This window comes from Botrytis deweyae (genome assembly GCF_014898535.1).
Source record: "Botrytis deweyae strain B1 chromosome Unknown BDEW_005, whole genome shotgun sequence".
NCBI lineage: Eukaryota > Fungi > Ascomycota > Leotiomycetes > Helotiales > Sclerotiniaceae > Botrytis > Botrytis deweyae.
Window position 1 is genome coordinate 336895 of NW_024066212.1, and position 23752 is coordinate 360646.

Sequence of the window (23752 nt, forward strand, 5' to 3'; positions counted from 1 at the left end):
CCAATCGGCTCAGCCAGGATACATTTTCATGTAGCATCGCATATAGTCAGTCATAAGCGTCGGAACGAGCCGATGTAACTTAAATTACCCAGCCGAGCCACCCACTTCAACAAAAGCACGACATAGGGATATATTAATAAGTCTATGATAGCAGATTATAGTGCAGGATACCTCAACAGTTTCGCTTATTGCGGAGAGTGGACCAGTTTCAAACGGTTCCCCATGTTGTTATCTATGCTGGAAAGTTTTCCCCTCATTGTTCTACTTTCCCATATCTGCTCCGCCGTGTAACTACAATCTCTTGGCTTCTTGATTCGTCTTCTTCAGCTAGCGTTATGATCGTCCATGTGCCCCCCCCAGAAAGAAGGATCTGCAATCTATAAAGATAAATTAGATTTATATTGCAGTATCTCGCGATCGAAAATTAGCCGTTTTTTCTTCATCCACTAACACACTACAGTGTCTTGGCTTCTTCATTCATCTCTCCACATAACATTTTGATCTTCCAAGTGCTTCCTCTAGTTGAAAGACCTGTGGTTCAAAGTCATGCTTTGAAGTCACACTGCAGTACCTGAGAGAACCAGGCGTTCTTCTGCCTGCTGAGTTCTAACCTTTCTTTGAAGATCGATTTGATTGTGATATCTCTGCATGGTTGTGTATCTATGCAGTTTTTATGTGTTTTCCTTTTGATACAACAAGCAGTAGTTTGTCACCTGCCGCGGGATTGATATATTCCAAGGGCATTAGGTGGCAGAGATTGTGCGGTTTGTTAGTAATAAATTCACCTTCTAAATTCATAGCTTTTGAATAGCATTCTCTTCAAAATCTCAACTTTGTATGTCGCTGAATACAAATGAAACTCTGTCTGAATCATGGCAAACTAATGGTTATTTCCAATTGGAAAATTGCACATCGAAATATTCCGAGGGCTTAGTCGCATGGTCTTCTGGTTACCTATGAGCTATTCTCTTGGCCCTTTACATGGAAATATGCTCGTAGTCTGATCGGGACATAGATGGCATTTCGGGTTTTTGCAATTACATACATGAATGCCCAATGGCATGCGAAAACAGCCTCTTACTATCTCTTTTTGCAGAGACAGCGGTGCCTGTCTTCAAGATGATTGGCTTTGAGAAACCTATTGTTAATTATCCGTACCTTTCACGAGGACAGCATTGTTTTCCCTAGCCAGGGACCTGACAAATTGTTTTATAACTTTAAATCAAGTATTGATCTTCTTGAATTGAGCGAGTCAGTTAATCATAGGCAAAGTAACGGAGGAGTTCATTCCGCCATCATACCTTTGGTTGGAGAACGAGGTAGACGTGGCCTATGGAATATCCTTGTGGCTGTATGTGGGTGAAGATATCTCATTATAAATGGGTCAAAGAAGTCCTTCTCATCGCATCAATTATTCCCAAAAAGACACAGCTCTCCTCTCTCATCAAATCAATTGTCAACATACTCAAAACACTCAAACATTTTCTGACACTACATCTTCAAACCACTCAAAATGACAAACGCAACTTGGGACTACGACGGCCTAAGAGTCACCATGACGTCTACATTCGACTGGCGTTGGAGTGACTCTGGTAGTGGTGGTAAAAGAAACGGTAATCTTACATTTTTCCACCCGCGCTCAAGGAAACTTGTGTGCACCAGGAAGTTACGGCAATCCTGCCTACGGGGAGATCACAGGCAAAAAATCTGTGATCCTCGTTGGGCCAAGTCCCAACGCACCTGCTGGGCGTTCCCCAGCAGTTGCAAGACCAACGAGCTACACAAACATGTGGAGCGACAGTGGCTCTGGCGGAGCTAATGATGGTACCATGTGGCGACCTGTAGCTCCGTCTGGATACGTAGCAATGGGAGATGTCATGGCTTCAGGGTACGGAAAACAGCCCAGCCTTAACGACGTCTGGTGCTTGCGTTCAGATCTCACACGGCTGTCTACTTATGAGGCAAGTGACTTTTGGAACGACGGATCATCTGGAGCGGACCGTAATTGCTCAACATGGAAGATTGTCACCGAAACCAACGGTATCGATGGTTCCGAGTATCTTCCTATACCTCCTTACACCTTCCGTGTCTCGGCAAACTATGGCAGGCCCGATACGAGTTATGCCGTCGTGCCGCTTCTCCGAGTTCCCAATGCTTTTAAAAGGTTTGACTTTGCTTTACCGACTGTTACGAAAACAACCATCCCTAGCACTGGCGACCAATTTGGCCAGCAAGAACAATGCTCTGCGGTGTTGCCTTTCATATTTTATCTTCCGAACGACAGCGCGTGGAATCTTGCTAGGATCTCTAAGCCTTTCTATACTGTCAGTCGAGAAATTGCGTGGAATGTTGAGGGGGTTTGAAACAATGACAGCGCAGGTGACTTCAATCGCTCGAAGACCATCAAATGGGGGATAAGCAAGACTCAAAGTGAAGAGATGGTGCACTCAGCTGGTGTCTCTGTCTCGGCTTCATACGGTATTAAAGGTTTCGAAAGTAGTGTTACACTCAATTACCAGTTTACTCAAACTACTTCAAAATCTTTTACCGAATACCAAGAAGGAGAAACCACCGAGTCATTCGTTGTTCCTGGAAAAACAGTGAAAGTCTTGTTCAGCAAGCATATCTGGTTGAAAGCTAAAGCTGGTGATGGTACCATGGCTAGTCAGGTAGAGATGGTTGCTAATAACGATATCCACTTTGGTGGTTGCGATCTGAGCTAAACCGTTGCCATTGAGACGGCTGCAGCATGATATCACATGGAGATGGAATGAAATCTTTCTTTTCTTTGTCTGCATCTCATCTTGGTATTGGATTCGTCTACTTGTTGTCCTGCAATTATTTTCACGATATGGAAACACGCTAGTAAGGCCTGGAGACCTTAGGCACAACAATGTACATCATACGGAACCTTTTGTCTTGGTCAGGTCAAAATCACGTAACGAATACCAGGTGAAAGATCATAGGGAGGAGGAACCATTCAACTGACCCAGAGAGAAGGAAAATCCATGTGGTGATTTGAATTTTCCAAGTATGTAGAGCTTCGTGCTCAAGAACAGTCATTACTTTCATAGTATAGCTACGACAATGCAGCAATCATTGCACTTACTCTTTGGTACTTTGAATATCCAAGTTACGGACAAAAACGTATCCCCAGTAAAATTTTGATATATTATTTGTTAAGACATGAAGTCCAGCACACAATGCCGGTCCGGTACCGTTAATAAGCCTCCGTGTCGCAGTAGATTTCGCAGTGCCAGTAAATTCTCCTTGGAGACCTAGAGTACACAGAAGTGACCGTAGAGAGGTAGTAGCGGTGGATGTATCGACTAACAATGTGACGGGGCAGAAAAGACAAGTGTCAAGAAATTTGAGTTCGTAAGCCATTGCCGAGTTTTAAGAACACCGGCTTGGTGAAGAAAAGCAGAATCTGGAGCGAAACAAAATATGGCGTGATTTGATGTTGCGAGCCGGAACTTTTACCACATTCTGGGGAATTCCAGCTGCTTATAGATTCACTGAATTCAGATGATCCACCACAAGGAACTTTCCCATGTATTCATCAATCACAATCGTCGTAACTGCTACGCTTGCTGCTTGTTATGTAGTAGTTTCTCGTGGAGGCCCGCTCAAACAGAAAGCAAAAAGGACACCGCAAGCAACGACAAAGACGTAAACCAGTGGCATCAAAGCATTTGAGGGGTAGTCGGACGTGGCCGAGAGATATTGCACAGACGTGCTGAAGTTTAAGCTGGCCATAGTGATTGGATATCAGGCCTGGTAGAAGCTCTGTTGTGTATTATCGTTTATAGACTCAAGAGAAGTAGTATTGCTATGGCGGAGTTGGCAAGGAAATCTGGGACAAGTCAGATGTAGATATGCTAGGTGCGGTAATAATAGTCATCGTCACTCTGGGCATCTTTTCTACGAGCAATTTCTAGTTGCAGAAAAAGGAGGAGTGAATGTGAATACCAAGACTACTCTCATCATTGAATTGTCAACATTGTGATCATATGAATTTTTTGTGCCCGTCAGCATCCTAAACATCCGGGTGCCAAGATTTTTAGTGACTGCATCTTCATTGATTCCTTCTATCAAATTTCCGGGGAATCATGTGATTGATTCCATCAATACTTAGTGTGTGTAATTGCATTGGATAAGGTAAGTGTTCCTCATTGCGGGCTTTGCTCTGAGATCAAGACTTATACACTCATGAAAAGTAAAGTGATCCTCACATTATAGTCTCCGCTGCTTCCATGATCAAGGTGTTCAAGTTTTTAACATGGAAATCTTCAAGAATAGTTCGCCACAGGCCGTTCCAAAAAGCTGGACGATTATAATCGCAATATATGCTTCACAAAATTAGAGAGCGAGACCTCGAGCATATGAATTGTGCAGATGCAAAGTTTTTGTTTTTGGAACTTTTATGGGAAACCAAAATGATGAACGGTAGTTTGAATCGTGAGGTGATAGGACCGTGTCTACATAAAATAGGATACGCCTGACTCCGAAACATAAATTCCCATTTTCCGCGAGGGGCTTCAGTTCTGGGAGACTTTCCCAAGTAAACTGAATGTTTCCCACCTCATTCCCTCGCCATCTTCGACCCCTTCTGCATCCCATCTAGCCCAACCGCCATCTTCATAGTGTGGTTCAGCAACTTTACTCCAACCACGTATAAGAGCTCTCCAATAACAAGCCTCAGAAGCTGGAGATAAGTATCTTGTGAACAGTTCTCTTTGTCTTTCAGCAATACCAGTAGCTATCTCAGGGTGGTTCCGCAAGTACATGATTGTTTCCTCAAGGTCTGACCAGTCGGGTTCAACGAATATGATGTTCGCTTCATTTAGTCCGTAGGTGTTGGGCCAACGAGTTGTCCAGTCATATTGGAATTTTGCAGATACTTCACGCGCCGGGAGGAATGTTTTTGAAAATATGGGACGTAGAAAGTGTGTTTGGTGAAGTAAATAAGTCGGTGGTGGTGTGAGAATAACGGAAGCGCACGCCTGATGGAAAAGTAGACGCCCAGAGTAGGTTATGCCCTCCGTGTAAACAATATATTTGTACTTGCAAAAATCTTCTATCCCGATAGCATTTTCGGCACTGTCGCCGTTTGTGGTCCAATTAAGAGCTTCTATATCTGCCCATTCTTTATCTTTACCCTTCATAATCAAGCTTGGCCGCGAGTCCTTGTTACCGACGGTATTGAACCACCCCGTTCCTCTCCATACCGCTTTGTCGATTTTCTCGGTCCAATGTTTATCCATCTCTATATGATCAATCTTGGACATAGCTTGATCGACGGTTCCAATAAAGGAAACCGGCCACGACCAAAAGCTGAAGTGCGGCATAACCCAGTAATTTCCATTTTCAATTTTAGGGTCGTTCGATCTTGAGAATGCCCATGAGTTATTCATTGGAGTATCGAGTATATTGAACGCGAAAATAGTGTTCGGAAGAGGCGAAGGAGAAGTAGTAACGGCACGGTGAATTTGGTGTAAGACTGAAGTTCGCTCCTATGATATAGAGATCAGAATCTTGTGGCAATTGCCAGGAAGAAGAGGTGACGAACCTGGAGCATATTCCGGGACGGATTCGGGTCCGCAGAAATAATGAACACCTGGATTTACCAGTCAACATAGTTTGTAAGATAGATGGTTTGATGGTCAAATAGAACCTTTCCATCCTTTATTCTCCCTTGCACAAGCCCGGTATGGTGATCCGGCTGTCTCTTCAGAGGAAATGGTCCTCGAGCCACTGCATCATCAATCTCTTTCGTCAAGCCTGGAAAAGCTGCGTGGCATTGGTCCTCTGTCAGTGAAAGTGACTGGAGGATGTCTGCAGAAGGCTTCTGCTCATTGACCGAAAACTGAAGGATTGATGATCGTAAATTCGTAGACTGCTTATCATATAGGTAAACGCAAACAAGCACAATCAAGAGAAATATGCCAATGTGACTGGGGCTTCTGAGACGGTACGCCATTGCCTCATGATAGGCCAACAAAGACTCAATAGATCGCGAAAGTAATTCATCAAGATCTCAATACTTAAGACGTTTCGTTTCACATTGAAGAACAAGGTTGGCACGGTAAACAGGACCTCGCGCCGATAAGCCTATTCAATGGTAAAATGCGACGGTTCAAGCCGCGTAGTGTTGTGAATGATTCTGCCAGGTGACTTACTGAATACTCTGGACTTACCGTACCGTTCTATACCATACGCATTGTTAGTACTAGAACTTGATGATTTCTGGAGGAGCTCAGATAAAAGACAAGACGATGTCGACAGAATTTACACATAGCGTTCCACAGGTATCATTAGGCTTTTGATGAGACTTGTGGGTACAGAGTACGGTACCCGACTACCATCAAGTATAATATGTCGCACGTGACTGGTAGCAACATTTTCGAAATGAGGCCAATTCGAGATGCAACATTAACGTGCATGCATCCCTTGGACGGTGTCCTCGACACTATATTCCAATTCCAAATAACCATGTATATCAAGGCCAGAGAGCTAACTTGACGGTTCTGATGGATACTATTGAATTACAATTTCTCGGGAATCAACCACTACAAATCGCTACCTTGATCAGCTCACCCGATTCCTACACACGGATTTGCTTTTTCAACCTCGCGGGCACCTTGTCCATGCTTTAGAGCGACTATTCGAGAATATCACCGTCAGTATGCTTAGCGAGACATGTCTTCAGTTCATTCTATTCAGTTCCAACGATCACGTACAATTCAACTCCCAAATTGCAGGTCCGATGTTACATAGCCCAATACCAGTCCCTTATCAATGAATGTAACATTTCAAATCTACGGGAACACCTACTTCTATGACCCTAGGACTCTATGGCTAGTTTATGATCTTCCAATATTGTTTTGCCGCTCTCGCGGTTGTCACAGATTGCAAATCGATATGGTTAAATGGGGTTTCCTACGATGCTAACTTCTCCACTGTTCTGCGTATGTGTCGAGTTGATATGGATGACATTGCATCAGATCACAACAAAGATCCAGGGAAACGGAGCTCTTATGAAGATAGCGGAGGTGAACCATTACCAAAGTATTTGGCAGAGACAATCGTTCGTCTGCATACCCGTCATCAAAACCTCTAGACGGATTTCCCTGAACCACCAGGAGGGAGGCATCCTCGAGCCAAGTCCCGAGATCATAAATTCTACTCTGTTGGAATCGGGCGGCTATAAAATAGAAGGACTTGATCAGGTCAGATTGATCTTAGCTTCCGAAATGATGCCCTAGACATCCCACATGAAAGATTACTCTGAGACCTCTCTGGATCCGAGGTTCTCTTGCTCTATCATGAATTTACTTCTTATACAGAAAACCTGCCTGATCTTCCCGCGATTCCTTCGTGGCCCATTCATTGAATCCTGTTGCACATCTATATCATTGAGATTAGCTCACGAATTTGCGACAAATTACCCTTATACCCTGCAGATTCTCGCGTATCCATTTCCAAATGCTAGTGGTTTTATCGAATTCATCCCAAGATTTTTTGTTCACTTACTTCTCATTTCCATTTTCTTAGAAATAGAGCCTTGAATTATACCAACTTAATCATGTGATGCAACTGTGTTCTTAATTTCATTTCATCACCTCCCAAACTATACACAAACGAGAAGATTCATATGATGATGCAATGCCTCATATATGATAGACTTGCTAATATTAACAAAAGAAAGAAGAGAAGATGAGCTAAAGAAACAAGTTTTTGTGTGAAATACGCCTAATACTATGCATGTTTGACCCTGTGAAACATCCCTTGAATATTCTTACATTTTACAATACTCTTGTTTTCCTACGGCACTCAGAAGTTCAAAATTCAGCCCCTCTATCTCCTCGGTCTTTTGTCATGACCACCTTCCCTCATGCTATCTTGATCGCTTCTTCTCTTCCTGCCACTACCTCCGTCTTCCCGCATACCTCGTCCATCACGTTCACTTCTATCAGATCTGTCCGATCGTTGGTTCCGTCGGTCTCCTCCCCTATCCACTCCTCTGTTATCAGGGGGACCTGGCCAGTTACCACCACCAATATTGCCATCATGCTGATCACGTTGAGAATCGCGATCTCCGCCATGCGCATCTCGACGACTACTATCTCTATCGCGATGCTCTCTTTCTCCCCTTCCACCGCCGGCTAATAAGTCCCTACTAGCAGAAGGATCCCCTCTGGAGTGCCTGTCTGAATCTCTGGATTCTCTATCGCCTCCGCGAATCCTGTGTTCACTCCTGGATGATCGCTCATCTTCTGGTGGGCCACCACGCTTCTGGTCCCTATTCCGATCACTAGGTGAAGTACGACGACTGCGCGTAGATCGATCATTCCTTGAACCACGTCCTCCTCGATCACCACGATCGCGATCGTCATTGCTCGATGCGGGATTTCCAATTAAATCAGCACGAGCAGGATTTATCAAGTCTCTTCCAGGATCCCTAGCTTGTGCGGGGGGTGGACCCGGTGGAGGAGGTGGTGGAGGCGGGAGAATTGGTGTAGGGGGACCAGAAATTGGAGTTTGAGGTTGACCTCCCTGACGTCTTCCGCGACGTTCTTGACCTTGCGGATGCTTGGTTTCTTCAAGCATACGGTTGATATTGTTGATTAAATTCGGCTGTCTTGCACCACGTGGTGGGCGCTCATTTGATGATGCAGGTCCAGTTGGGGCACCATTCATTCGAGAAACAGGACTGTTTTGAGCTTGAGATTTGGGGCCGAGAGGAGCAACTTGTGTTTGAAGAGGTGGAGCAGTCGGTCTTGAACGCGCGTTATCTTGATGAGAAGGTGGGATGTTTGCCGTGGCTGCTTGACCGCCAAAGCTCCTTACTCTATCTGGATGCATACCGCTAGGAGCGACTGTAGCAGCCGGTGGTGCTTGCATAGGTGGCTGAGTGGCTTGTGGACCCAAGTGTTTCAATCGATCTGGATGGACTCCTGATGTTGGTGTCGATGCAGTGGACGTCGTAGGCACTGTAGTATGTACAGGCGCCGTTGGTTCAATCTGACCTGGGCCTAAGCGTCGCGGATGCCGTCCACCAGAAGGACCTGTGGGAGGTTGTTTATCTGGACTTGGTGGCCGAGGAATGTCAAGTGCAGGAGTATTGGCCAATCTTCCATCACGTCGCCCTTGCGGTGCACTCGCCATCCTATTATTGCCACGATTTCTATCACGAGGCCCAGATGGGATGTCTGGTTGCTGATTCAAGCGACCGAAGTTCGGATCTACTTGTGATCTATTTAGTCTACCATGATCGGGGTCCACAGGACGGGGAGGAGGTTGGGATTGTTGAAAAGGAGGATTATCCCTTGATCTATCTTGAGGAGGGACTCGGTCGCTGGCTCGATCAGCTGGCCTCTCTCCTCTTGGACCAGCTGGTGGCGGTGCAACTTCGTCAGCACGACCTCTTGAAGTATTTTGTGGATCCATGGTTGTGTTTCGATTCGATCTGTCATCGCGCCTTGGATGTTGATGATCCTTTTCGGAATCATGTCGTCTTGGAGGTGGTGAATTTTGTCTCGAAGGCCGTTCTCTTGTGTCATCTCTGGCTCGACGAGGAGAATCAGCGCGAGATGGCTCATTACCACTGGATATTAGAGCGGCCCGTTCAGGATTGATTAACTCTTGCCTATCTGGGTTGACTAGTGCTAATCTATCGGGATTGATTGCTGGGCCACGATCTGATGCAGACGATGCTTTCGGTGGGGAAATTGCTGCTTCACGAGACAAGCGACCGCCGTTATCTGGAGTCCGGTACCCATTGGATGAAGCCCGATCCGCAGTATCTCTTCCCGATTCATTGTTCCATCTCGGATTCGAATCTGCTCGGGGACGTTCACGTTCACTGTTTGATGCACGATCGGTGTTTCTGAAATCTCTTGGTGGGGTATCCATACCCCTTCTGTCGCCCGGGGGAAAGTCACGACCGCGATCCCGGGTTCTATCCCGGACCAGCTCTGTAACTCTGGGATCTCTCGTGTCTCGTCTATCGTCATTCCTAGCGGAATGACGATCCATCATTTGGCGACCAGGGATGGGGGCATCAGGCCTATTGGGTAGATTATGATTTGCTGGCATGTTTCTCCCCAATTCAGGTCTTGCAGGTATGGTAGCAGGTGCTGGATTTGGAGCCGAAGCTCTGGCTGCATTTTCACGCAAGATTCTCTCGCGTCTCAGTAATATTTCGGACTTTCTCCCTTCACCGGGTGCCGATGATGCTTTATCCTTGACACTAGAATTATCAGACGCCTCCTTCAAGATGTTGCCATTGCCAGCTGCAGAAGCCAGTTTTGCATCATCAACTTCACCGTCTTCGACCTCAGTGGTGAAGTTTTTGGGGGTAGAGGCTCCCGTAGAGCTTATAGAAGTTAGATTAAGGTATGTAGATTGAAGGATGGGCACTTACTTAGCTCGGGATTGGGGTTTGAACTCAGGAGCTGTGGGCTTCAAAGTTGTTTTGACAGCAGGTCCTTGCTTAGAGGCATCTATTGAGGGGCTGTTATTCGCTTGCACAGGGGCCTCCTATAGGTGGTTAGTCTTATTCGGTACCGATTTTAGTTTTCACTTACCAGGCTATAACCAAAGGCTTGTACCATCACCCATGACTTGGACTTCTTCTTTAGCTGCACCAGGATGGCATTACCAGCAAGAGAAAGATCCTCTCGTGCACCCTTCTCCCGGGCGACAATTGTCTCGAGCTGTTTCACAAAACTGTTGCCCATGAAGTTGACCGCTGGGAATACGTCGACAACGGATTTGAGAATAGTCATAGCGTTTCGAACATGCATCCACTCCGTTCCGTCGAAACATTCACGTAGTGCCACATTCAGCTTCTGGTGCCACGAGTACAGAATATTTTTGAAACCACGGTCACCATCATGCTCAAGGAGGCCCTTTACGGTCCCATCTGCATCAATAGCCTTAGCAAAACCTGGAAGATTTTTACTTGCTCCCCACGCTTCTTTTTCGTATACTCCCTGATCACCATGCCAGCGGGCCAGATCCGTCAAGACTAATCTCAAGAAACGACCCAAGTTCTCCGCCTCACGAACCGTAGATGTAAAGATCATTGACCTCAAGCGATTTGATCTGAAAAGCCTGGAATATAGCGAAAGGGTGCGGAAGTTGGGCGTACCATTCTCATGTAAGAACTTAATCATCCGGAAGGAGAAGTCTGCATCGCTTGGAGAGAGCAATAATCTTGGAAACAAGCATCTTTCAAGAAAGGAGTCGCTAACTAGATCGCCCTTCACGTTGCTAAACCATAAGTTTTTGCGTTTTAGCAGACGGCTCTTCTTCCCTGAGAAAGCCCCGACTTGTTTGCCAAACTCTGCCAGCAAATTTTCCCTGGTTGTTGCCAGAGCCTTTTTAGTTTCTTCTTTTCTTGCCATTCCGGCCCTACTCATGTCTGAACGGTCCTTCATTACATCACCTTGTTCTTTGAGTAGACGGGAGATTTCGGCTTCGTAGCTATGACTAGGAATAGCCAGGTCGCTCAATGTAGAGCTCCAAAATACAACGTAGAATTCAGAAGTGAGAAATGCCCAAGAGCCTTCAGGCAGGACCTCCTCAACAGTAGTGATATACGGTTGAAGTAAATCATGGAGCGAATCCGTTTCTGTTGCTGCTGTTTCCGATGGCGAATCTCCTCCCTTTACATCTGACATCTGTACGTCGTCCTGCAGGGCAGATGTTCCATTTACTGCTATAGATTCCTTGACCTCAGGGTTTGGATCATCGCCGTTCATACCCACATCACCTTCTGCATCCACTTCTGTGGCTACAGCCTCAACTAATGATGGTGAAGACTTCGAATTTCCATTGGCATTTGAGGATAGTAACTTGCTGACGCGATGTGAGATACTTGGACGACCGATCATAAAAGCAAGTGTTGGGTCTAAGCCAAAATCTTTCATGAGTTCGGAAATTCCTGGGACGAGATCATCGAACTCCTCAATTGAAAGGTTGCTGCGAAGAAGATCAAGATATTGGAAAAGAATCATTTGAGTATCATCAATCATCGTAGCTAATAGTTTGATAGGAGCCTCATCATCGGAGACGTTATAGATGGCCGATTGTCTGTGCTGTGCGATGGACAGCAAAAGTTGACCACCCAACTTGGTGTCAGTCAAACCTCTCATAAGTCGCTTTGCTGTCTTCAGAGATTCGTAACGTTTATCTTGGAGGTTGATTAATGTCTGGCGCCTTAGAAGCTCGCCTCCAGTCATGGCAGCGAGTTGAGAATCGGTAAAATCGGTTTCAGGCACAATTCCAGACATTTGTGAGATGAGCTCCTTAAGAATGACCAAGTCGGTTGAGTTTCCCCGGTGAAGTTGATCGTTAACGTACTGGATGAGGGGAACTAAGTTCATTATAGAATATCGCCTAAAGACTTTGCCAGAAAATCTTGACAGTGCTAGAAGCCATCTACTTGGGAGAAGTGCAAATTCAGCATCGTTTCGATTCCTGTCCTTTCCTCCTAGTGAACTCAATAGCGACCAAACGAGAACGTCGTATCCTAGGTCAGTGAAATATTTACCACACTCCACAACAACTTCCGTAAGATTGGTATATGCTTCGATCTGGCCCAGAGCCACACTAAATACTATGCCCGGCGATGCATAAGCAATCTTGGCCAGAGCTCGTGCCATCACAGTAAGATTGGTCATACTAATCCTTTTCATAGTACTAATTGTCTCAGATTTGGTTTTGGCGAATGCAGCTCTCATCGGTGGCAATCGAGAGATCTGGCCCTCAAACCACTCTGCGTAGATAGAATATCTGATAGATAAAGGATAAAAGCGAAGCATACCATACACTTCATTGACAATACTTGTATTCGCTTTAGTTAAGCTCAGTGCAGGAACAAGGAGACGCTTGAGCAGATCTTGCCATCGGTCAAAATTTTGTGTTGAACGATCTTCTGCAAGACTTTGTGTACCAATCCTGGCTAACTTTGACAATAAACTAGCGTCTCTGCCAATGTTAACACCAGAATAGTTAAGTAAAGATCCGCAAAGAGTGAATATATCATCCACGGTCTGGCAGACAGGCACATTATCTGCCCACTCATCCCAGTAGAATCTATATGCATTGTTGTCATTTGTGTCGAATTTATCTGGAAAAGGCCATCGTAATTGCTTCCGAGGAGGCAGTGCGAGTAAACGGATTGAGCCCTTGGGCATACCGGTTTGGTCGGGATCTAAAACCTTCTTACTTGGGCAGTCTGGTACTGCTGATGTGGATGGTCGACTTAAATCGAAAACATGCTGAATGGAATGATTTAAGATACGATGAATCAAATCAAGAAGTTCCGGGTAAGCTTCTGGCAGCCAAGGGAATCGTCCAAGAATGAACAGAGATTCGGGAATTGCTCCGATCGTCAGAAGACAGGTTAGAAGCTGCACCTTTTGGTCCGAAGGTTCATTCAGCTTGTCTTTATCATCAACCTCGGTTGTCGGTTTGCCAGATCCATCAGACTTGGTAGCTGCGGTATCACGAGTTCGCCCCCCGTTCGGCAAAGTATCATCTACCAAAGCTCCAGCCATCATCAATGCATTCATTGTGCCTCCACGACTAGCCTTCTCTTTCTCCTCGATTTCCTTCATCTTAGCATCACGAACGGATTCCATGTCTTCGTCTAGAGGCCACAGATGAGGGTATAGGTCCTTGAGGGAGATGAACCCAATCTTGATCAGCAAAGCTGTCAGATAAATCAAATTCGCAGGCAACACGTCTTCATTGTCTCGGGCTGCTGAGGCGTAGAAACGTAGTTTGAATCCAAGCAACTGAGCTGCTGTTCGATTTCCAGAAGGTGGATAAGTTCCCGTTGCTTTAATCCATTGATAATCTCCATCAAGCTTTGCATCATCCTCTTCGAGAAGTCGTTGCTTCGTCTCTGCATCTACAGGCTGGCGACCTCCGAGCTCGAAAAACGCTTCAATACCAACATCACGAGCCCGATCCCAGAAAAGTTTGTCACGCTCCAGCCGTTGACTCGTGGCAAGTTCTTCCTCTTCGTCAGTTGAAGTCCAACCAGGAGCGCTGGGTAGCGCCCACGGTGGAAGACCACCACATCGAGGTATCTTGTCGAATTCGCCGCTTCTCGGCCACCAAGAGCTAACACGGAGAAACTTTATGAAGAAACGAAATTGTTTGATTAGAACAGCCGCAAACACATCCAACGTGATATCGAGCACTCTTCCCACATCGAGATCAAAGGTTCCTATCAGGCCTTTCACTTTCTCGAAGGCATCTTCAACAACCTCACTAGAAGGAGGCTCACTCCCACTAGTTGTGAAAAGCTCTGTAACTAATTTCGAATATCCTTCCGTCTCCTCCCTCAAAAGATTGTAGTTTGCCTGTCGGTAGAGAAGATGAGTAGCTTGTCGAATTCCCATGCGTGTAAAGGTGTCTCTCGTGAGTCCGAGGTTCAATAAAAGAGTGGCATCCAATTTCTGTCGCATTACCATGGCGGATATGCCTGTGGAGAAAACGAATGTGCGAAGTGCACTATTGGGTGTTTTGAGATCTTCTAGTTCAAACATCATGGACAGAGAGTCAAGGAACAAAGCTTGCGGTTCCAGGGTGCCTGGGACGTTGTCTACCGGCGATGTGTCTGGTCCCAATATTTCTTTGATGCAATTGCCCGCATCAGCGCCATCAATGCGACCATCGAGGGTAGCGCGAATGAATTCTTGAAACACAGTTGCCAAATCCATTGTATCTTCATCCTGACGAGCTTGGATGCCCTTTTCTACCACTTCTTGTCGGCCATTTGATGTCCATGAAGACATTTGATCGTCGGTAAGGAAAACGTAATCGAACGGAGCAGGGTCTGGGTTCCAACTAGGACTGATCATATCGTTCGTGTTCATTGGGGTTGGAGTTTGCGCTGGAGTCGTGTGAGAAGCGCTCGAAGGTCTGGGAGGTGGAGACATTGGTCCTGGTGTTGGGGTGGCTCTGGTAGCTATCGAGAGGTTACTAGGGTTGCTCGCATTGCTTGAAGTGTTTGAATTATTTGAATTATTCGAACTGCGACCATCATTTCTACGTCCTCTACCTCCGCCTTGATTACCTTGACCTCCTCTGCTGCTCCTTCTGTTACCGCCCTCGCGCATACCAAATTCTCTTTCCTGCTGACCTAAAGAAGTATTTCCCGGTCGATGAGGTGAAGGTCGAGGCTCACCCTGGTCTACGGAATTTCTATCATTCCTCTTTCGCTTCCCTGCTGGAGCCATCTCCAAGTCTATCGATAAAGCTCAACGATCTGCGTACATGTGTGTCGAAATGCTGGGAATAGCAAAGAATTGTATGCGATAATGCGATCGATGTGATTTGTGTTTCTGTCAAATTCGAAGTCGTCGAATAATTAAACAACTTTGAAATAAATCACAAGTTATCCGCGACAATGAAATTATGAGTTACGCAGATTTTGTATTCGACTTTGTAGTAATATTGTCAATTGTTAATATTTAGTTAGAGACATCTTCAAAATCCTTAAGCAATGAAAGGTTTCCCGCGTTCGCGTGAGAGAGAAATACACTAAGCTCTATTGATGTGTAGTCAAATTATACTTGACTTTGAGCCACAATAAAGCCACAATGGCGGTTCCCGTCACTCTACTTTCAGCCTCATCAAAAGAACCTTGGAATCCATGGATACATACCTAGGTAGAAGCTGGAGCACTATGAAAGCGGAACTGTGAGCTAGCTGCGGTCGGTATCTTCCCGCTTTCCTTATCAATGCTCCAATGTTGACTAACAACAACATAAATGGTTTTTGTTCCGTTCTCCGACCGTGAAAGAACCCTTCAAAGTTTTCTCACTTGCCAAATCAATTGTGACTGGCTGTTGATGACGTTTTTTTTAAACAGCCCCTCCTCCTTCAATGACTCAAGCTCAAGCAAGCAAGTCTTGTATAATAATCTAAATTTCTTCTATTCCTTGTTCAGTATCTAGCTATTCTTTCGACAAATATTCAATCACAAAATGGCAGCTTCATCTCAATCTACTGGTTCTGCGGGAACAGAACCCAATGCACTAAGATACGGTCAGTAGTTACATCTTCAATGATTTGCCCAAAAAAAATATTAAAAAAATTACCCCTCAATTCTTGGGAGAAGCAGTGACTGAATACTACAAGAAAGAACGCAGCAACAACCCGAGAACCCATTTGCATCCCTCATACCCGACCAAACTATCGCCATCATCCCATCCTTCACGTTAGAGTCCGGCGAAACTTTACACAATGTTCCGTTGGCATACAGCACCAGAGGAAAACTTTCACCTAATCGCGATAATGCCATGGTAATATGCCATGCCTTGACTGGCAGTGCAGATGTCAGCGATTGGTGGGGACCTCTTCTAGGCGGGCCTGGTCGAGCATTTGATATATCGAGATTCTTCGTGATATGTATGAACAGTTTGGGAAGCCCGTACGGGAGCGCGAGTCCTGTCACTTGCAAGAATGGAGACCCAAAAAATGAAAGATATGGCCCTGAATTCCCTTTGACAACTATTCGAGATGATGTCAAGTATGTCAGCAATTTTCAATATGCCTAGTACAACACTGACCGGCATTAGCATTCACAAACTTCTCTTGGACGAGTTAGGAGTTCGACAGGTAGCGGCGGTCATAGGAGGTTCTATGGGAGGTATGCTGGTACTTGAATGGGCATACTTTGGCAAGGATTATGTTAGAGCCATTGTGCCAATCGCAACCTCTAGCAGACATAGTGCTTGGGGAATTAGTTGGGGAGAAGCCCAAAGGCAAAGCATTTATGCGGATCCAAAGTACGATGACGGCTATTACCCATTCTCGGATCCTCCAACAGCAGGGCTGGGTGCGGCACGCATGTCTGCGTTGCTTACGTATCGAAGCCGAAACTCATTCGAGGCAAGGTTTGGACGAAATACACCTGATGCTTCAAAAAAACAGACCATTAGCGAAAGCCAACAATCCGCCACAGCATCGGATATTCACAGGGCAATTCACAATGATGGACACAGACAGACTAGATCTCCGATATCTTCGAGACCTGGAAGCTCAGCTGCCATTTCGACCATGACCAGTGAAAACATTACTGCCAATGGTGGTAACCCTGCAAACTTCACTGACCCGCAATTTCACGGCGCAACTCCTTCATCATCCCCACCACCAGACCGACCTGTTCCTAAGCGCAAGTCAACCTCTCATTACTTTTCCGCGCAATCCTATCTTCGTTATCAAGGTGAAAAATTCGTGAAACGTTTTGATGGCAACTGTTATATTGCTATCACCCGCAAACTTGATACTCATGATGTCTCAAGATATCGAGTGCCGGCAGATTCAGCGGACCCTATTGCTGAAGCTCTTTCACAGATTCAACAGCCAACGTTGGTACTTGGTATTGAGAGTGATGGACTCTTCACGTTCGATGAGCAGAAAGAGATCGCAGCTTCAGTCCCGAATGCACGTCTGAGGAAGATTGAATCGCCTGAAGGCCATGATGCATTCTTGTTACAGTTTGAACAAGTCAATCAACACATCCTGGAATTCTTGAATGAAGTTCTACCCGATATTATGGGAGCTCCTGGCATTGAAGGAGTTGTAGCTGAAGACGGAGTGGGGGCTGTTACCAAAAGCAGTACCTTTGGAGAGGCAGAAGTGGATGACATTACAGCATGGTAAATGGGAAGTGTTACTGAAAGTATACATAACATTTACGGGCTCCTGCTTTTGAGTTCCACCGGTATTCAAATATGATACTCCACGGTCAGTCTCTTTTCTCTTCACGTATCATTCAATATTTTTTTGACTTCATATGATGAAATATTTCGGATGTTAAATCATTATATCTCCGAGAGCGCAAAACCGTGTGGAGATTTTCCGTTGCCTTCCTTCTGATTGTCTGTTCACCTTGTATTGAATTCACACTTCAACTGGGTAGTACAGGTTGCTGACCATGTCACGGTGCCGATTTGAAGATACGAAACAGTGCCGATTTGACGATATGAATGTGCTCGTCATAGACACAAATAACCCATGATAGTAACCAAATCAATCATCATCAAACCCCCCGATCGTGACTACAATTGTGCCATACGCGAATTATTCTGTGATCTCTCTCAAAGTCCACATTTGTTCAAGAAGTGAAATATAGTGGTGTAGGTATACCATGAATACCTATGATATCAAGAGTCTCCCCCCTATCTGTATCGGTATTCGTATTCGTGTTAGACATTCTTCAAGGATTCTTCCCGTCGTGAGGAGTGAAGCTATTTTGGTTGAGTATGTATTTGGTATCTATACTATAGCTGCTTGTTAGTACCTAGGTAGGTACCTAGCCAGGTACAGGTTATGGAGATAGATAGGAACCTTACTAGCTTATTATGTATGTATGTAGAAGTGTAGAAATGTAGAAGTGTATATAGGTACCTAGTATTGAGTGAATGGATGGTATTAATATGGGTCTTTTGTATATTTTGATATTTGAGTATTTGGGTATTTGGGTATTTGAGTGAACCTTGGAATGAATGGATAACTCGCGAGGTCCTACGAGGGCGTGTTTTTGATGAGGGCCCGGGTCCGTGCGCAAGCACTTTTCACACTAAAAATCACCTACTTTAGAATTCAATATTAAATAGAATTAATATGAAATTTCATAATATAATTTTAGATCTTTTATAGCATTTTTCAATCTAATTAAAATCTGTATAGAATTATTAGGATTTAAAATTATTATATAAAATAATGCTTATTTTAAGAGTTGAAATTCTATATAAGATTTATTAATTAATATCTTATTGAATTTAATAAAATTGATATTGAAATAAATATTCATTAAATCTTTAAATATACTTTATATTTTAAAATTATATAATAAATATTCGAATTATATTTTATTTATAAAAATAGGGAATAAAGTATATTTTTGGTAAGGAAATTTGTTTAAATTCAATCCGGGCCCTTATCAAAAACACGCCCTTGTAGGTAGGTAAGCTTTTTCAAGCTTCTGGAGTTTGATAGGTAGGTATTAGATATTAGATATTAGGTAGAGATACTAGAGTGAATACTATAGCCCCCTCTAGCATGGTTTTTAGCTTTCTAATATCTTAAATAACTTTAATCTTTTATAGGAAATATAATCAAGCTTTTCACCCCTTCAATACGTATTTAGCCTCTTTTCTGGTTGTTGGTTTGAGAGAGAGATACGGAAGACGTGGTTCCTACTATATATAGGTCCTTAAATATCTATTTATATTCAATCTAAGGAGTTAGCTAAATGAGGGAAATAATAGGCCTTACATAGGCATTACTAAAAGAGCTAGTTTTCTTTGTTTTTGTCTAATAACCTTAATATAATTACCTTTATATTAAAATGAATTCTTTAAAATAAATTTCTTTAAATAAATTCCCTTATTTATATATTTAGAATTCTTTTTTATAGCTTCAAATATAATGGTAGAAAAGAAATTCGTAAAATCATAAATATTCTTTATTTATTGGTTAAAGTCTTTGATCTTTTATTAGCAAAACCAATCCCTTTTCTTAATCCCATTCCACCCACTTCATTACCTTGATATCAATCTTATTCATATTAATTAGATTAACAAGAGCTTAGCACAGCTTTCCTTTTATCATTATATTGACTGGATTAGTCAAACCATTAATCCAGATCACTTTAACAATCTCTCTCCGCTTATAGAATTGATATAATGCTATAATATCAATTATTAATCTCTTTTTATTAATTATTTTTAACTTTATGAATAGATTATATAATAACTTGGAATCAATATATAGAATTAATAAAATCTTTTTACTGAGAATAGTATTAATTATAGAAGTAATTGTTGTACCGATATCGAATCCCTAAACTAATTTGTATAGTTTGAATACTAAAACATTATATATAATTCTTTTGTATTTAATAAATAATTAATAAATGATATTAGTATTGTTATATTTATTTATTATTATGATTATATAATCTATCTAAAACGAATAGTTTTTATTATTTACAAAAGAGGTATTAATAAAAATAACAATCTTAAGTGAATTTAGGTTAAATAATATATATTTAAATCTTTTGGCAGAGTTTTCTTTTTGTTATTTAATATGCTTGTTTAATACTATAATATTATTCTTATTAAGTTAGATTGTTTGTATTATTATAAACAGATCAAAAAATGCTTTGGGTTGGCATATAGTTGTAATGTATACTCTACAGGCTTATTATACAATATATTATTCATATATAAAAGCATACTTCCGAATCTTACCACGCGTATTATATATATCTATAGATTCTATAGATATAAGTTGTAAATTGTTGTATTACTTTTTTTAATCAAAATAAATATTATTATTCTTAAATATAAGAGTAATATTATTAAACTTCAATGGATAATTGTAAGTAAATTCCTTGTGATTCTTAGCTATAAAGCCAATCTGCTTGAGTTGCTTATCTTCAGCTTGTATAAACACACTATCCCCAACAATGAGTATATTATCTGTTTGAAGTTCTATAATACTGAATTCAGTTCTCTTATTATTAATATATAATAAACAAAGGTCATATATAGATTATTGTATTTTAAGCTTTTTACAGTAATAGATATAATATATCCAGAACTAATAGTTTTCTGTTTTAGGAATACTATACAATAATTTAACAACTAGTAAAATCATACCAGTTGATAAATTTATCTCTTTCAGAATATAGGTATAAAAAGTATAATACAAATTCGAAATAAATTGAATATATACCTAAATAATATCTCGAATATATACCTCTATACCTATCTTTTGAATACTTGTGGTTAATAAGATTAAAATATATTAATATAATTATTGGATTATCAAGGATTGTATTAATACAAATGTTTTATTAGTATTATTATATATTTGAATAATTAATTTTAATTTACGGAATTCAATATCTATTTTCTTATTTTTGATTTTATTAATAAATTGTAACTTGAAAATACATATATTAAAAAAAATATCCAAAAATAATATAATTTCAAATACATCTTTAATTATTAATCTATCAATTTCTTTCTTTCTAAATTCTTTATATATAATAGAATTCTTAAAATTAATAATAAAATATTTAAAATAATAATCCTATATATAAGTTTGAATTTGAGATATAATTATTTATAAGAAAAATATCGGAATAGAAATCTAATTGTTTTTAAATAAATTCAAGAGGGGTTTTTTTGGATTTGTTGTATATATAATTATTGAAGGAGATGTTTACAATGAAGGAGCAGGCCAGTGGAATACATGTAATATTGACTATGTAGATTGATTGTATTAAGGTAAAATCTAACTATAAAATGGAAGTGATATATATACAATAATATAGTGTATATACTATAACTTCCAATACTCCCTTAGAGAACTTATTCTCTTAACTTCTATAATTAGTTTTGAAGTCTTAGCATATTCTTGAATCTTTCAAATATCACTCTTATATATAGTTTTGTTAATCCATTTACAGTCATATCACTTATATTAATATAGCTGATATTGATTAGACGTTTTTCTATAAGATCCTGAATAAAGTGATAATATATATCAATATGCTTTGATTGTTTGTATAAATGAGAATTCTTGATTAATATTAGTGTTCCTTAATTATCTTCTAGTATTTAAATTTTATTATTATTCTTGATATATTGTAATTACTCTAAGTCTCTTAAGAGTTAAGCTACCCATTATTCTTATTTGATGAATATTACTATAGAAATGTACTCAGCTTTTGTACTAGATATAGCTATAAATATCTGCTTCTTATTTGCTCATGAGATTAGTCTATTATAGAACATTACTACTCCACCAAAAATGCTTTTTCAATTGATTTTATTACTTACTCAGTCTATATCGATATATACTTTGATGATTTATTGTGAGAAATTATATTCTTTACAAATATCTAATTGAACTTCCTTAAACTTAAAATATAATTTCTAATTGATAATTGATCTTAAATATCTTATAAGGTTTTTGAGTGTAACACTATAATATTTGATAGGATTTGATATGGCTTATATTAATCTTCTAAGATTAAATGTAATATCTAATCTAATATAAATTATAAAATAAATTATATTATTAATTGCTTATTAGTATTTGTTTATATTAATAAGTTTATTATCTGGGAATATCAATTGTAATTAATTATAATCCAAGATTAATATCTTTCTTGGAGTATATTGATTATAGAAGATTCTAAAATGAGTAAGTATTATATCCAGATACTCTTTTTAATCCATAATTAATATTTTCTCAAATCTATTATAAATAATACAAACTCCTAAGATCTTATTAATTTTCCTTAGGTTTTTGATATTAAATTAAATTGAAAGGTTATTATAAAATCATTTAATATTCTGTTTTTGTATAATAGTGATAACAATATTATCTATATAAATTAGAAAAAGTAATTATTGCGGATGATTAATGTATAAATATGGATTTGTAAGACTTTATATAAAATCTATTTTGATTAACTTTCTCTTTAAAAGAAAACTCCAATTTCTACTAGCTTGTTTTAATCTGTAAAGATTTTAAAGTATATATAAAATATAACCTCGATAAACTTGAATATCTTGAGGGGATATTAAATAGATTTCTTTTTTTAAGTGTAACTTAGTAAATATATTTTTGATATCAAAATAAGAATATTCAAAATCTTCTTTTATAATAATTATAAGAAAAAAATAAAGAGTATTAAAATAAACTATAAAAATAAAGGTTTCATTATAATTTTTATTTAAAACTTGATTAAATCCTTTAGCCACCAATCTAATCTTAAATTGCTTTATTTTATTATTCTTTGTTTTAATAATAAATATTCATTTTATTAAAACTAGATTATTTCTTTATAATAAAATAAATTCTTTTCAAATATTATTTTTAATTAATAAATCTATTTCTTTTTGAATTACAGTTTACTAGTTTTTTATATACTTTTTATTTATTATTATATCTTTATATATATTTAATATCTTGATCCCAAGTATTTCTGTTATTGGTAAAGCAGTTTCAATCTTTATTAATATATTATTCAAAAGAATCAAGATCTTGGAAGCAATTCTATTATTCGTTTTTCTCTCAAATTGATGAATATTTGGGATTGCAATTATAGTATACTCGATTAATTCTAATATTAATTTATTTAAGAAGGTAAATAGAAATTGAATGATTTTAAAGATATATCCTTTTATATTATTATTGTTATCTCTCTTTCTTTTTCTAAAATCATATTTTGAATTTGATAATATAGAAGTAGGTGTAAATGCAAATACTGTGGGTAGTAAAGTTGTAATCGAATTCAGTAATATAGAATCAGAAATTGAAGTAATTTCAGGTAAGATAATCTCTATTTTTTTATTACTCTCTTTTGGTTTTAATAAATCATTTATTACTTATTAAATATTTCTATATTTGTTTTTATTAAAACATAGTATTCCAATCTTTATTTATTCTGATATTAGTAAGTATACCTCTATTAAGTTTATAATTATTTTATTTAATGATATTAATAGATTAATCAGAATAAATAATAATTTAGGGATATTCTTGGGTTTATTATAAGGCTTATAATTAGATTCTATATTCTTAATACCTTATAATCTAGTTATATAATTTCTGAATTTCAAATCCATATCTTTTTCTTTATAGCTTTTGTTAATTATAATACAATAAGAATAATAAATATAATCTAATTCTAATA

General features: G+C 40.0%; 6 protein-coding genes across 6 annotated transcripts; 3 read left to right on the forward strand and 3 right to left on the reverse strand.

Annotated features, from left to right (window-relative positions):
- Window positions 1-1513: 1513 nt before the first annotated feature.
- Window positions 1514-2723, forward strand: EAE98_002754 (uncharacterized protein; the record flags this gene model as incomplete). Its single annotated transcript, XM_038950374.1, has 3 exons — window positions 1514-1613; window positions 1663-2348; window positions 2400-2723. 3 exons carry the CDS (start codon window positions 1514-1516, stop codon window positions 2721-2723), a joined length of 1110 nt encoding a protein of 369 aa, XP_038812903.1.
- Window positions 2724-3105: 382 nt separating this feature from the next.
- On the reverse strand, window positions 3106-3387 carry EAE98_002755 (uncharacterized protein; the record flags this gene model as incomplete). The annotated part of the gene is made up of 1 exon (XM_038950375.1): window positions 3106-3387. The coding sequence occupies one exon, from the start codon at window positions 3385-3387 to the stop codon at window positions 3106-3108; it is 282 nt and encodes a 93-aa protein (XP_038812904.1).
- A 1154-nt stretch (window positions 3388-4541) lies between these two features.
- On the reverse strand, window positions 4542-5983 carry EAE98_002756 (uncharacterized protein; the record flags this gene model as incomplete). The annotated part of the gene is made up of 3 exons (XM_038950376.1): window positions 4542-5516; window positions 5573-5620; window positions 5678-5983. The coding sequence occupies 3 exons, from the start codon at window positions 5981-5983 to the stop codon at window positions 4542-4544; spliced, it is 1329 nt and encodes a 442-aa protein (XP_038812905.1).
- An 885-nt stretch (window positions 5984-6868) lies between these two features.
- On the forward strand, window positions 6869-7268 carry EAE98_002757 (uncharacterized protein; the record flags this gene model as incomplete). The annotated part of the gene is made up of 2 exons (XM_038950377.1): window positions 6869-7090; window positions 7146-7268. 2 exons carry the CDS (start codon window positions 6869-6871, stop codon window positions 7266-7268), a joined length of 345 nt encoding a protein of 114 aa, XP_038812906.1.
- A 592-nt stretch (window positions 7269-7860) lies between these two features.
- EAE98_002758 (uncharacterized protein) lies at window positions 7861-15263 on the reverse strand (the record flags this gene model as incomplete). The annotated part of the gene is made up of 3 exons (XM_038950378.1): window positions 7861-10381; window positions 10430-10545; window positions 10593-15263. The coding sequence occupies 3 exons, from the start codon at window positions 15261-15263 to the stop codon at window positions 7861-7863; spliced, it is 7308 nt and encodes a 2435-aa protein (XP_038812907.1).
- A 750-nt stretch (window positions 15264-16013) lies between these two features.
- Window positions 16014-17694, forward strand: EAE98_002759 (uncharacterized protein; the record flags this gene model as incomplete). Its single annotated transcript, XM_038950379.1, has 3 exons — window positions 16014-16074; window positions 16168-16558; window positions 16608-17694. 3 exons carry the CDS (start codon window positions 16014-16016, stop codon window positions 17692-17694), a joined length of 1539 nt encoding a protein of 512 aa, XP_038812908.1.
- Window positions 17695-23752: the final 6058 nt, after the last annotated feature.